Source organism: Mesocricetus auratus, unplaced genomic scaffold (genome assembly GCF_017639785.1).
Source record: "Mesocricetus auratus isolate SY011 unplaced genomic scaffold, BCM_Maur_2.0 Super-Scaffold_100026, whole genome shotgun sequence".
In the NCBI taxonomy this organism is placed as follows: domain Eukaryota; kingdom Metazoa; phylum Chordata; class Mammalia; order Rodentia; family Cricetidae; genus Mesocricetus; species Mesocricetus auratus.
Window position 1 is genome coordinate 7,800,245 of NW_024429207.1, and position 13,430 is coordinate 7,813,674.

The following is a 13,430-nucleotide window of genomic DNA, read 5'->3' on the forward strand; positions in this document are numbered from 1 at the left end:
GAAGCACCCTCAAATACCAGCCTTCAACAGCCATAAAAGAAATACGTCCACTCCCCTCAACCATGAGGTACAGACAGCCTCCCGCCACAAAAAGTAGGGCTCCAGGTTGTTCCCTAGAGGCTGCAACAGCACACCATGTTGAATGGGAAAAGAAATGCCTTTGCAAAGATAAGCGTGCAATCTGATTTTGGAGTTAAGGACTCAACTCCCTCCCAAACTCAACAGTCCGAAGGCCCAAGTATTGGGAATAGGTGACTGCATTTGGGAGCAGGCTCTGACCCAACAGCCTGATGTCTCATTAGAAGAGATACTGGCACACCCAGAAAGAGGCAGCCATCTGCGAGTCAGGAAGAAAAGCCCTCACCAGGAACCAAACTTGCTGGCAGCTGGTCCTGGACTTTCAGCCTCCTAAACTGAGGGAAATAAACATCTGTTGTTTAGGCCACATGGGCTGTAGTACTTTGTTAATGGCAACCATGCAGTCTGTGACCTGTGAACAGAAGCCTTAAGATGACAGGAAGTTAACTAGAGGTTGAGACTTTAGTCTTTCTCCAACTGACCACAAGACAGAACAGTGATTAAAAACCTTCAGTTGTCTCTAACATTCACTGGCAACTTGAAACTGGGTTCCTAATGCTAAAGGCGTTGAGGTCTCTCCTTTGTCTTTTCCTAAAAGTACTCATAGAGTGACACCCAACTATTACCCCACACAAAAGCCACCATGAGTTCCATCTGGTGATATCACGGTAAGGTTTTAAGGGTTAGGGCCACAGATAAACCATCTGAGAGAAGGGGACTTTGGGCCTTATCCACATTTTATTGCTCTTACATGCTGTGTGGACCTAATGGGGGAAGATGAGGCGGGGTTTACTACTTATTCTCTTGGGGCCTAAAGCAATCAGTAAATACAAAGAACCATGATAATACTCTCAAGAATTACCTCTGTTGCTTTCACAAAAGCTGAGCAGTCGCTCATAATGTTTTGGTGAGTGATCATTGCTCCTTTGGGGTTGCCTGCAGAGCACACGGGAAGCAGAAGCAAGGTTAGATACTCCACCAAGAACAGCAGAAACCCTCTACCATTAGGGCCTTGGATACCTCTGTTGGATACCCACTGGGGAGCCAAGCACAAAGTAATACTACATTTCTGAGCAACCTATGATCCTTCCAAGGAAACTTGCTATCAGGAAATTACCTTAAACACTCGTCATTAATGTCTTTTTGTGTGTCAACAGGGGAAGAACTAGGAATTTTATTCTGCAGAGACCCTGACAGAGTGCATCTGAGGTCCCTTTTAGTAAGTAGTGAATTAACTACATGGCACTCTCACAGAGCAACAGGATGACCTCGCCTGGTCCCCATCTATAATCAGTCAATACATTACCCAAAAGGGAGGCAGAGAGCACAGGCTTTTAGATACCACTTTGAAGAGATTACATCTCAAAATGTACCTGTCGTTCCGCTTGTGAAACAAATGATTGCAAGGTCTTCAGGCACTGGAGGCTGAAGAAAATTTTAAAAGAGATGGCATACATCAGAACAGAATATATCAAGCCACAAGGTATCACCCCTCATTTCCAACAGTCTCCAATATGACTTGGTATTGCAAAGAGCAAAAAAGGCTTCAACACAGAGTAACCCAGGATGCTTACCTTGGGCTTCTTTCTGTTCACTTTTCCAAGGTCCTTAATTAGGGAAGAGAGAGAGAAAAAAACCCTCAATATTAAGATTTTATAACTTTATTTATGTATTTATTTATCATGTATACAGAGTTCTGTCTGCATGTATCCCTGTAGGTCAGAAGAGGGCACCAGATCTCATTACAGATGGTTGTGAGCCACCATGTGGTTGCTGGGAATTGAACTCAGGACCTCTGGGAGAGCAGCTAATGTTCTTAACCACAGAGCCATCTCTCCAGCCCGCTTTTCTAACTATTAAGAGTAAAGTCAGGGCTGTGGATATGGCCCAGTGGTTAAGAGCACTGGCTGCTCCTCCAGAGGACCCAGATTGGATTCCCAGCACCCACATGCAAAAACTGTCTGCTACTCCAGTTCCAGGGGATCTGATGCCTTTTCTGGACTCAGTTGGCACATACATGTGCTTCACTGACATACACACTGGCAAAACACCCAAATTCACAAAAAAAAAAAGAGTAAAGTCCCACAAGTTACTGCTTTTACTATAGATTTTTACTATCAACTGGCTAAAATACCATTTTTTCACATTAAGTAAATTAGAGTACTGTTAATGAATAAAAACTATATTATTTCTTGTTCTAGGAAGCCATTTTCCAGTTATCTCCCTGTTACATAAAGCCACATAAATGGTCTTAGAAATAGAATGGATTCCAAAGACAGTGAAGTCCTCTGCATTGTATTCCAGCCCTGCTTCCTTACCCTAGGATGGTGTGTAACAAAGCCTGACTCCTGCCCTTAAGCAAAGACCTGCTGGTCCTCAGCACCCTCTTCCATCAGAGAATGCACTCCCTGACAGCCTGGCTCCACCTCAAGGACCTCTTCACAGGTAGAAGCACCCTCTGCTCCATTTAAATGCTAGAAGTGTTAGGGAGGCTCAGTCATCTATGCGCCACCTGCAGGGGAAGGAGGACTTGGGCTGCAAGGAGGATGGGAGGATACTTCTAGAATGGGCATCAAGGGGGATCTAAGCTCTGTCCCTAGACACAGCTGTTCCCAGTGCAGACTTCTGCTACCAGGAATGTGCTTCAATTTAGGGCATTAAGAAGCCTTCGTATCCAGTCACAAAGAGCGACTTGTATTCCTTTCCTAGGAAAAGTAAGCAGCTTGAGAATGCATGTGTGGTATGCTGGCACCTACTGCAAAATGGAAATTAGATGGGCATGCTCCGAGCTCCACCTAGCATACTTTGAATCAATTGAGACTACATACATCATAACCAAACATTAAAAACAAGAACACCGACGTCTAATTAGAAGTCAACTAGGGTTGGGCACTGCACCACACACCTATAATCTGAGGCAAGAGAACAGTTGAACCAGGAGTTCCAGATCAGCCTGGGCAACTTACAAAGCCAGCAGCTTAAAACAAAACAAGACAACCACAAAGGAGCTAAGGTCAACAAGGAGCTAAAGCAAGTACTTCTACAAACTATTCTCCAAATAAGCATGATTGACTTGATTGATTTCTACTCATCCATTCAAAATTTTCTCCATTCTGTTGTTGTTGTTGAGGCAGGAGCTCATTCATGTAGGGCAGGCTGACCTCAAAATAGCTAGGTAGCTGAAGGTTTCTTCGAAATGATCCTCCTATTTCCACTTCCCAAGTGCTGGAACTACAGGCATGCACCACCACGCCTAGCTAATCTGTTCAGAATCCTTAATGACCTCTAGAATCTTCAGGTGATGATGCTGAGTACCATAAAGCCATAGTCATACAACTTAGGAGAGCAAACACAACCTCCACTAGTACATTATTTGGGGTTGCAGCTCAGAGACTTAAGTCTGTCTGGTTACTTCTCAGAACAAAAATACAATGATTACTTTTAAAAGTGACCACTTTAGAAGCCAGGCGGTGTTGGCGCACGCCTTTAATCCCAGCACTCGGGAGGCAGAGGCAGGCGGATCTCTGTGAGTTCGAGGCCAGGCTGGACTGACAGCCTCCAAAACAATACAGAGAAACCCTGTCACGTAAAACCAAAAAAAAAAAAAAAAGTGACCACTTTAGTTTAAAAGTGAAGAAAACTGAGTTCTAGTGAGTGACAAGCATATGGGATTACCTCTGAGTAATGAAATCTGTTACCTAATAAAAGTATGGATGGGAGAGTGAATATACAGGCAAATTAATGCTGAAGCAGATGTTTTAAATCCTCAACCATAGACTCTTTAGCAGGAAGATGGGAATGTGGCTGTATGCTCTATTACTCAACAGTTTGGATGTTTGAAATGTTCACAATCAAAATATAGAAGAGGCAAACACTCCAAAAGCCTAGATTCCAAAATATATGTATTAAAATGTAAACATATAAATGTAAATGACCTCACAATCAACCATATGTAAACTTTACATTCTTCTCATTTTTGTCTACAAAGTGTCTAAAATGCATAAATACCATTACATAGGTAAGGGTGAAACAAGATTTCAATATAAACTGCGTGCTGCAATTACCATTCATTCATCAGAGTAATGTTTTAACTTGAAAATTATGTCTTTATCATGCAGTGGTTAAAAAAAAAGCAAAGAAAAAGCAACAACGAGTGTGTGTCTTGGAGGAGGGGACAGAAAGGCAGGCAAGGGGGAGGTGAGATTCCAATAAAATGAAAGGAGACCACAAGTTAAAAAAAAAACAAAAACACTCCAGTGGAAAATGTAGGTAAAAAGCTAAACTGTAATTTAAAAATGAGGCCTAGGCAAAAGTGTGTAAGGAGTTGTTCTGCACGCTGGGTGTGTGCACGTGTGCATGTGAATGTGCACACAGTTGCGTGTCAGTGTTGGAACGAGCTGCCCTCAGACTGCAGGTTCCTTGGGAACATCCCACAGACCCTGCTCTGTAAGACCCTCTAATTCTCTGTAGAAGGAAAAGAAGTAGGCATTAAAAACAAAAACCTTGTTTATAACAGTTTCTCAAAAAGATTTACATCTTCAGCCACAGTGCAGCTTCCTCTGGAATCTACTACCTATGATGCACATGTAAACAGGACCTCCTGCTGGCTTCCACGCTTCCTCACCTAAGGCCAGTGTTGGGGTCAGATCATACGTGCCCTCTGATACTCCTAGAATGGCTACCATTAACGTTGTGCTTAAGCTGAAAATAAACCATATCGCAAATAAAAACAACAAAGAGATAAATAAATGAGTTGTGCCGGACAGATTTATGTCAACATGACAGAAGCTAAAGTCATTTGAGAGGAGGAAACCTTAATTAAGAAAATACCTCCATAAGATCAGGCTGCAAGCAGTAATTAGTGATTGATGGAGGAAGGCCCAGCCCATTGTGGGTGGGGCCATCCCTGGGTTGGTGGTCCAGGGTTCTGTACTGAATAAGCTATGGGAAGCAAGTCAGAAAGCAGTATTCTTCTATGGGCCTCTGCATCAGCATCTAACTGTGGGTTCTTGTCCTGACCTCCTTCAATAATGAACAGTGATGTGGAAGAGTAAGCCAAATAAACCCTGTCCTCCCCAACTTGCATTTGGTCATGGCGTTTCATCACAGCAATAGTAACCCTGATTAGTACAAAAACCAAACAAAAGTCCATGTTGGAATTCACTAGAATCTACAGAAGAAAGCTGGAGGAAGGAATGACGAGGGCGGGTGAGATGGCCCTCTTAGTAAAGGCTGTCAAGACTGACCACCTGAGGTTGGAATCAACTCCAGAAAACTGTCTCTGACCTCCACACCTGTGCCATAACACACACACACACACACACACACACACACACACACACACACACACAGAGAGAGAGAGAGAGAGAGAGAGAGAGAGAGAGAGAGAGAGAGAGAGCGCCTCAGATGACAAAGGGACAGACTGATGACGAGACAGTTCTGTATCTTGGCTTGGTTTCAGAGACCAATGCCTTTAATGGCAGTCAAATCCAACAAGAGCATACAAACTAGAAACTTCCACCTGTGTGCAGTTGAAAGTCCCAGTGTTTACCGGCACGGTTCACTGGTGCCAAGGATAAATATGAGTACCACTTTCACGAGACTTCTGCAGGTGATACAGTAACACTGAGTACTGGGTACGCTAGTGTGCTGGTCAGTTAACTTGACAAAGCTGGGCCATCTGGAAGGACGGAACTTCACGTGAGAAAATGCCCCCATCAGGTTGTCTATGGGCAAGTCTATGGGGGCATTCTCTTGATTAATGATTGATATGAGAGGGCCCAGCTCACTTCGGGCCCTGACACACACACCTGCATTCAGGCAGATACTTAGTCAGCTTAAAGGGGCCTGTACCGCGTGGCTGCGTCACATTTCGTGGCTGCACAAGGTCTCTGTATGCATAAGCAAACTTTCCCTTTTAGGCAAGCACCCCCAGACCACCTGTTCACCCCTTCCCCTTCCCCTTCTATCTCTGTTCCTAGTTGGCCAACACCCACCCCTCCCTTTGTTCCCTTTCCCCAATAAACTCCATGTGGGTTATATTGAGTTTGGTGGTTTGTGCTTCAGCACCTGCAGCTGCAACTGAGCAAAACAACAAATCTTTGTCTAGTAGGATGATGGGAATTTTGTCCTGTATCTTTCCAGCATGGGGACGACAGTGTGCTTGGGTACCACGTGTAACCCTTCAGGGACGTGGGCCATGTGGAAGAACTCACCTCCAGAGCCTTCAGGCTGATGACTTCCACCCCACACTTCTGGCCTCGTTCCACCAGATCACTGCCGTAGGAGTCCATGATGACTATGACTTTAAGGCAAGGGGTTAGCTTATTTTCTACACCTTCTAACAAGAGTTTCGCCTTTTCTGGCTTGTCAGCAAAAACCACAGCGAGCTCAGCTGTAAACGAAGAGGTGATAATGAGCCCTGGGATGTCAAAAGCGTGGCTGTAATATATGACATACAGATAAGAAGCATGCCAGAGTGATGCAGATTTAATCGTAATGCCCACCCCCACTCCCTTGAAGCAGATATAGGGATGTCTAAATCCAGAAGTAGGGCAATGGTCATGCCAAGAACAAAGACATACCTTTGTTCACTATGTAGGTGATGGCTTCGGCGCCAAGCGTATCGTAGAGTGGAACAACCACCATCGAATAAGCAAAGCATCCCTGCTCGATGATCACCCACTAAACAGTAAAAGTCAGAGAAAGAAAATGTGATGTCTCGAGAGAATCATTGCAAAGGACAATATTCAGAAAGTCAAATCAGAGGCACCTACTGCAGCAAACTTAACATCTATCTGTCTACCACTGTGTGCCAGGTTCCAGGAGAGTTCAAAACAAATACTTGCTCCTGCTTTTTACTTCTGTTCTTGCAATATTATCCTTCTTTTAAGATCAGTGTTTAAGTTAGCATACAAAAATCTGCCCCTTCCTAACCCAAACTGCAATTTGCCTAAACAAGAGAGACAAGTGTATGAGGACAGCACCATTACAAGACAATGACTGTGACTGGCTTAGAGAGCAGGGACTTGCTGTAGCTTCTAGATGGCTGCAGAGACCTTGGTGGGGAGAAACAATTTGGAGCATGGGGGAGACAGGGAGAGAGAACAGCAAGGGACTTGTAGTATCTAAGGCTGGGAGGCCAGCGAGCCAGAGAGAAGCCTGGCGATAGAGGACTGGAGGGAGCCTGTGCCACAGAGTCTGGCTCTACTCCACGGGCCACCTGCAACCACTAAGGTACTCTGGGTGCACAATGGCCGTGGAGTTTGAGGAATGAGGCCTGGGAACTGGGGAGGAAGAACACCTTTCTTTCAAGAACGGAAGCTGCCTTGAAAACAATCCTTCCTAGTAAAGTGACCAGGGAAAGTGGTGATGCAATAACTGCTTCTCTTGCCCCTAACCTTGGCTGCATAGCAACTCACGGATCTACCAGATGAGGCACGGTCCTTCTTTCACTTACAGATCTTCTGGATACCTGTTTGTCCCAGCTTCACTTTTCGAATGACACCACAGGATGCTGACCACAGCACAGAAAAGGGTGTGGTTGCTGAGTGAGAGGAGCCGCTGGGCCACATGCATTAGCATGGACCTGAGACTGTGCCTGTGTTCTGAGCATTTCCTCCAAGACTCTACTCAGGGGCTCTATACCCTTCCTGCGTCCACACTTAACCACATTTGAGAGAAGGCATCGGTAATCTATCCCTTGAAGTAAGGGGTTTGTTTTGTAGTTGTATGTGGGTAATACAATTCCTACGGAAGTAAAATTTTCAGGTATGTTTCTGAGATGTGACAGAAAACCAAATCACAGCATGAGACCAAGTGCAGGCCAGCCTTGGATCATGCTACTTCTTGGCAGAACTCGACAGTCAGTCTCAGAAGACATTTTAACTTGTGAAAACAGGACACACACACACACACACACACACACACAACACAGGGAGAGCAGAACCAAGATGCCTCTCCAGACATAAGCAGATATAAAAATAATTCTGATGCTTGGATTTCTCCAAGGCAGCTACTGCTGACACAACTAGCTAGAAGCGCTCTAAGAGGGACTTCCCATGTCAAACAACCTTATTTTTTTTAATTGTGTGTGTGTGCACTCGCACACATACTCAGGGGTACCCATGAAGACAAAAGAGTTGGATTCCCCTGGAGTTATAGATGGTGGTGAGTCACCTGATATGAGGGCTGGGAATCCAACTCAGGTCGTCTGGAAGACCAGTGTGTGCTCTGAACCCGAGCCACCTCTCCAGCCCCGCAAGTCACTTTTCTGAAATACTAAGTGCAGGCCTCCATAGCCAGTAACAGCTGTCTACTTCCGCCAGGGCCAGGTCAGAGTGGGTATTTCTCAGTATTTTAGGTTTGGAAATTTGATCAGAAGAAAGGCGCAGACCCTTCAGGAAGAAAAGTTCACTACTAACAAAATGTACCCCCAATTTCTGTTCTAATTAATTATTGATAACTTATTAATGCCTTTTATCCAGTCACAGAGGTCGCCAGCCCCTGATCTGACATTTTTTCTAAGAGTTTTATTTGACCACCTGAATTAAGAAAAATGTAAACAAACAAAAAAATCATAGGGGGGGGGCGCTGTGATTTTCTTTTCTTTTTCTCTCGAAAGTTTAAGAAACTCTCAGTTCAGGTTCTCACACCTATAACTTTCTGCCATGTTCCCAGCAGAAAACAGAAAACAAAGTCTAGTCCCCATCGGCTGTCGGGTGAAACCACGGAGCACCGTGGGAACTCTGCATGGTAATGATTGGTGGTGAATACCTCAGGTCTGTTTTGAGAAAAGATGCCGATGAACTGGTCTGGGGAGGCCGTGAAACCCTTCTGGATCAGTGCGGAGCCTAGGCACTCAGCCCGTTCTGCAACCTGCAGGGAGGGGAGTCAAGCATTAGCAACGAGAGGCATCCCCGTGACAAGGACTTTGTAGGAACTCACCGGGTGACACTGGTGTCTCAGCTGCAAGCAGAGCTATGCAGAGAAGGGGAGCAATGCCTTTTAAAAAATGTTTGCACAACACAAGGTTTTATTCGCCAATACAGCACGAATGGACCCGGCTATAACACTCCTTCTGCAAAGCAAATTATTCTCGGTTTGCAGGTCCCAGATGATTGACAAATCAGGGCTTCTTATAAATGCATGTTTCTATTTTAGTGTTAGAAAATGACAAAGAATAAAGAGACACTTTTCTTTTCTTTTGGGGGTGTTGTTGCTTGTTTGTAGTGCTGGGAGGGGAACCTAGGGCCATGAACAAGCTTGACAAGCATTCTAAAATGACCTTGTCCCAGTACTTGACTCTTCTAGCTGGTTCAGGCTGGCCTCAGATTCACAGACCTACTGCTCTGGCTGCTGGGATCACAGGTATGTAGCAAAGAGGCCTGGCTAGACTTTTTTCTTTCCTTTATAAAACACTAGAAAAGTGACCAAACCCCTCAAAACCAGTCATTAGAAACAGCTTTTTAAAAAAAGAAAAAATAAAAGACTAAGCTTTTATTTGTTTGTTTTTTGAGACAGGATTTCTCAGTGTAGACCTGGCTGTCCTGGAATTTGCTCTGTAGAACCAGGCTAGTCTCAAATTTGTAGAGATTTGCCTGCCTCTGCCTCTCAAGTGTTGGGATTAAAGGCATGCACCATCACACCCAGCTAATACTAAACGTTCACTCTACAATCCCATTCTTCAGAATTACTTTTTTGGGAAATAATACAATCTTAGGAGGAGGTTTTTAAAGGCCTTATGTACAAGGATAAAAATTTTGAATTACCTAAAATTGAATAAATCCAGGGGGAAAATAAAAAGAACAGCTGGGTGGTTAAGTAAATGACAGTAATCCCCAGAAAACGACAGTGGGTAGCTGGCAAATATTACAACTCTGAGAAATGCATGGAGAAGCAAAACTAGTCACAAAGCTTAGGAAAACATATCCATGGCTGCCTTCTCGCCACTCCTACTCTAAATTAATTTTTAAAAATCTAAACCTTAAAGTGTTAGGCCAGGCAGTGGTAGCACTCTCTTTTAATCCCAGCAGAGGTAGGGGGATCTCTACAAGTTCAAGGCCAGCCTGGTTTATAGTGAAATCCAGGACAGCCAGGGCTATACAGAGAAAACATCTAAAAGACAAACAAAACAACAACAAAAAATCAAAACAACTTAAAAATAAAGAGTTCTTTATTCTCAAGAGTACTTTTAAGGCATATCATGCCAATAGGGAAAACAGCCACACCAACCTTGCCAGGAATCCTGTCCCTTCTGGGACCTGACACTATCCCAGGCCTACCTAAGAGATTGAGAGTGGCACTGGCCAGGTGACAGCACAATGACACAGTATCTTATATTCTTGACCAGTTCACAAGTCTAAGTTGAATTTAAGGGACTGGAATTTAAGAAATGCCTGCAACTGTTTTCAGGGCCCACTGGGACAATACACATCCATTTGTATCTCTAGAAAGACCAACTATTTTGCTCTTAAAGAAAAAAAAATCAAAGAGATTCTTATTTTCCTAAAAGTCACTCTTGTTAGTTAAGAGTAAAAAGTAAACTGAGATAAAGATCTCTGCAAAGCCAAAGCTGGCTTCAGTTAAATCCAGCTCTGTGTCTTTGCCAAGCCTCTGGCTGAACTGCGCAAGTCACCCAGCAACACCTTCAGAAACTCCAGGGACTTTCAGTGTACCCTGAACACCAGTCTGCAACAGATGCCTTTCTTTTTCTGGCCAACGAATCTAACAGAAATTATGCAGAGGGCACTAGGGGAATCTGTGGGGCCCGAGGGCTGTCACACAGTGCCCTGTGCCCAAGTCTTGCTACAGAGACTCTGGAAGCAACCGTCTCAGTGGTTTGAGGTGGTCTCACTCTGCAGCCCAAGAGTTGGGCTCTGCCTCACTATGTGTCCAAGGCTGGCCAGGAACTCAGTGATCCTCTTGCCCCCAACTTCCGCAGTGCTAGGAGTACAGATGTGAGCCAACACTGACTGATTGGGGGGAGACAAACAAACATAAAGCTGGATAGAAACTGGCTTGGCCTTTGGTAAAGCCAAACAGAAAGAGGGAAATCTCTCTGGTCACGTGAGCTCCTGGCTCCTTCCACAGGCAAGGTATTGTATAAGCTGATCTCTCTTGTTTTTCTTGAGAGACACATACTACCCAAGCAGAGCGTTGGGCATTCTTGTCCACCCTCTGAGGAGGGAAGAGGACAAATCCAGGGCTTCAGTTCAAGAAGCTCTGACAGGTGCTACTCCCAGGCCGGGGTGTGCTGCTCCGAACCACAACTCCCCCCATACCCACACCCTCAGACAAGCCAGAGGGAGGAAGTCAGCTTGTGTTCATGGGCATCACGGGTTACCTGGCCCCAGAGCAAGCAGCAGTGGAGCCCTGGGACAGAAAGCCATTTCCTGGACAGCTGTGTAGGAAAAAGGAAGGCAACTAAACTGCTCACAGCTGCGCCTGCCCATCCTGAGGCCAGACCGGAAAAGCAACCACAGCTTGATTCTGTGTAATCATAATGAGAATAAAAGAAATAAAAGGCGATGTCTTCTTGCTCTGCAACCCACTGCTCACAAACTGTGACTCAAACAGTTACAGCCGCTAATGAGCAAAGATGACAGCATTAAGTGTGCGAATGCCTGGGATCCTAGCTTTAGGTTTATGCAGACAGGCAGGGATCTCCTCTGAACATCTGGGCTCTTCCCTATGGCTGCTAAGGAGTAGCATGTCACACCCTGGATAGCTGGCCAAGGACAGTTTTGAGGATCAGTGAACAGATGCCAACATGCCCACGGCACACCTGGCTCTGGTCTGGTTTCTGCCACTCACACTGTGTGCGTATGGGCAAGTTACACCATTTCCGGGGACATCTCTAAAATAGGGGACACTACAAATTGGGGTTTCTAAGTTTCCTAGCACTCCTCAGGCAAAGACAAGTGGGGCCCCAGTAGGGGAATCATTTGCTTCTGGAGACTTCTAAAATTATCTGAAAAGTTATACTTCCTAATAATCCGTATAGGTGATCAATAAGTGCTCTAAGCTACCTGTTGCTAGACTTTCCCAGGGTTTACCATGCTCTGTTTTTCCGTAGGTGATCTGGAGTTCCCAAAGTGCAGCATGTTTTCTGCTCAGCAATCTTTTACCAGGGCCAAATCTACAGAGCCCTTCTTACGGTTTGAGTCTGAAATGGATGTCATGGGCTCACGTGAGTGGCAGAACTCTGGGAAGAGGCAGAACCCTTCGGACATGGAGCCTTGCTGGCGGACACAGCGTCACAGGGGCTGGTCTTGAGTTTAGGCTAGGCCTGCTGCAGATCAGCCTCGGCTTTCAGATCTGCTGAGATGTTAACTAGCTGAACGATCTACATGCACAGCCAAGCACCAAGCATCCCCCATGGCGGAGGACTGAATACCCCCAAACCCGAGCCTGAATCAACTCTTCTCCATTCACGCTGAATATTGGTTGAGTATTACGTTTAGCTTACATTGAGAATTTGGTCACAGATATGAAGAGAGCTGTCACAGCCAAGGAACTCACCTGTTTGTAGGAAATCCATTCATAGGGCTGGTTTGGCTTTCTAGAACCTAAACAAGGGCCATTGTCTACAAAAAGAAAAAACAAAGGTGAAGCAAAAGATGGTCTTGACCATTAAATATTCCTGCATTTTGTTTCTTTGTTTATCCCTCGAAATATCAGGTAGACGCTAGACTCCAAATTAGAAACTGAGTTCATATGAGAAATGTTTTTTCTTCTGGAGTCTGAAGTGACTTTTATTTGTTTGTTTATTCGCTGTTTCTTAAACAGAAGGGGGTTGGAGATAAATAGAAGAGATATTAATATGCTTGACTCTTGTTGTTGGGTTTGGGTTTTTGAGACAAGGTCTCTCTATCACATGGCTCTGGAACTCACTTTGTAGACCAAACCGGCCTTGCACTCACTGAGATCCACCTGCCTCTGTCTCGAGAGTGTTGGGATTAAAGGTATGTGTCACCACCACCCAGTTAACATGATTTTCAAGAACATTTAACCTGTGACTTTCTCCTCATGCCAGTGGCTGAGTGTAGAAATACTACTGTGGGTTTTCAGAAGAGGCGGCCACCACGATCTCTAGGGCAGCTTCAAGCATTCCAACTCAGAATTAGACGTTCCTGCAAAGGTCATGTGTTGGACGGACGCTCAGGTGCTAGCTGACCAGCTTCTGAGGAGTGATGGAGTCCTGAGGGTTCTGACCCAATCACTGGGTTAATCCCTCAATGTGCTTGGAATATGATGGCAGCATTGGGGAAATATGCGTGAGGATAGCATCTTGCCCTGGCTGCTAACTTTCCATCTCTCGCCCCACAGGGAGGGAGGAAAGGGAAGATGCT

The 13,430-nt window shown here is 45.0% G+C and overlaps 1 protein-coding gene across 4 annotated transcripts in view; it reads right to left on the bottom strand.

Annotated features, from left to right (window-relative positions):
* Positions 1–13,430, bottom strand: part of Acsl1 (acyl-CoA synthetase long chain family member 1) — a 61,822-nt gene that overhangs the window by 14,176 nt on the left and 34,216 nt on the right. For all 4 annotated transcript variants that reach the window (XM_005066673.4, XM_005066672.4, XM_040731988.1 and 1 more), the window contains exons 4-10: positions 12,601–12,665; positions 8,854–8,955; positions 6,663–6,762; positions 6,294–6,472; positions 1,653–1,685; positions 1,452–1,503; positions 941–1,014 (exon numbers count right to left, since the gene is read on the bottom strand). In XM_005066673.4, the coding sequence (XP_005066730.1) occupies positions 941–1,014; positions 1,452–1,503; positions 1,653–1,685; positions 6,294–6,472; positions 6,663–6,762; positions 8,854–8,955; positions 12,601–12,665 (605 nt within the window). The remainder of the gene's footprint in view (positions 1–940; positions 1,015–1,451; positions 1,504–1,652; positions 1,686–6,293; positions 6,473–6,662; positions 6,763–8,853; positions 8,956–12,600; positions 12,666–13,430) is intronic.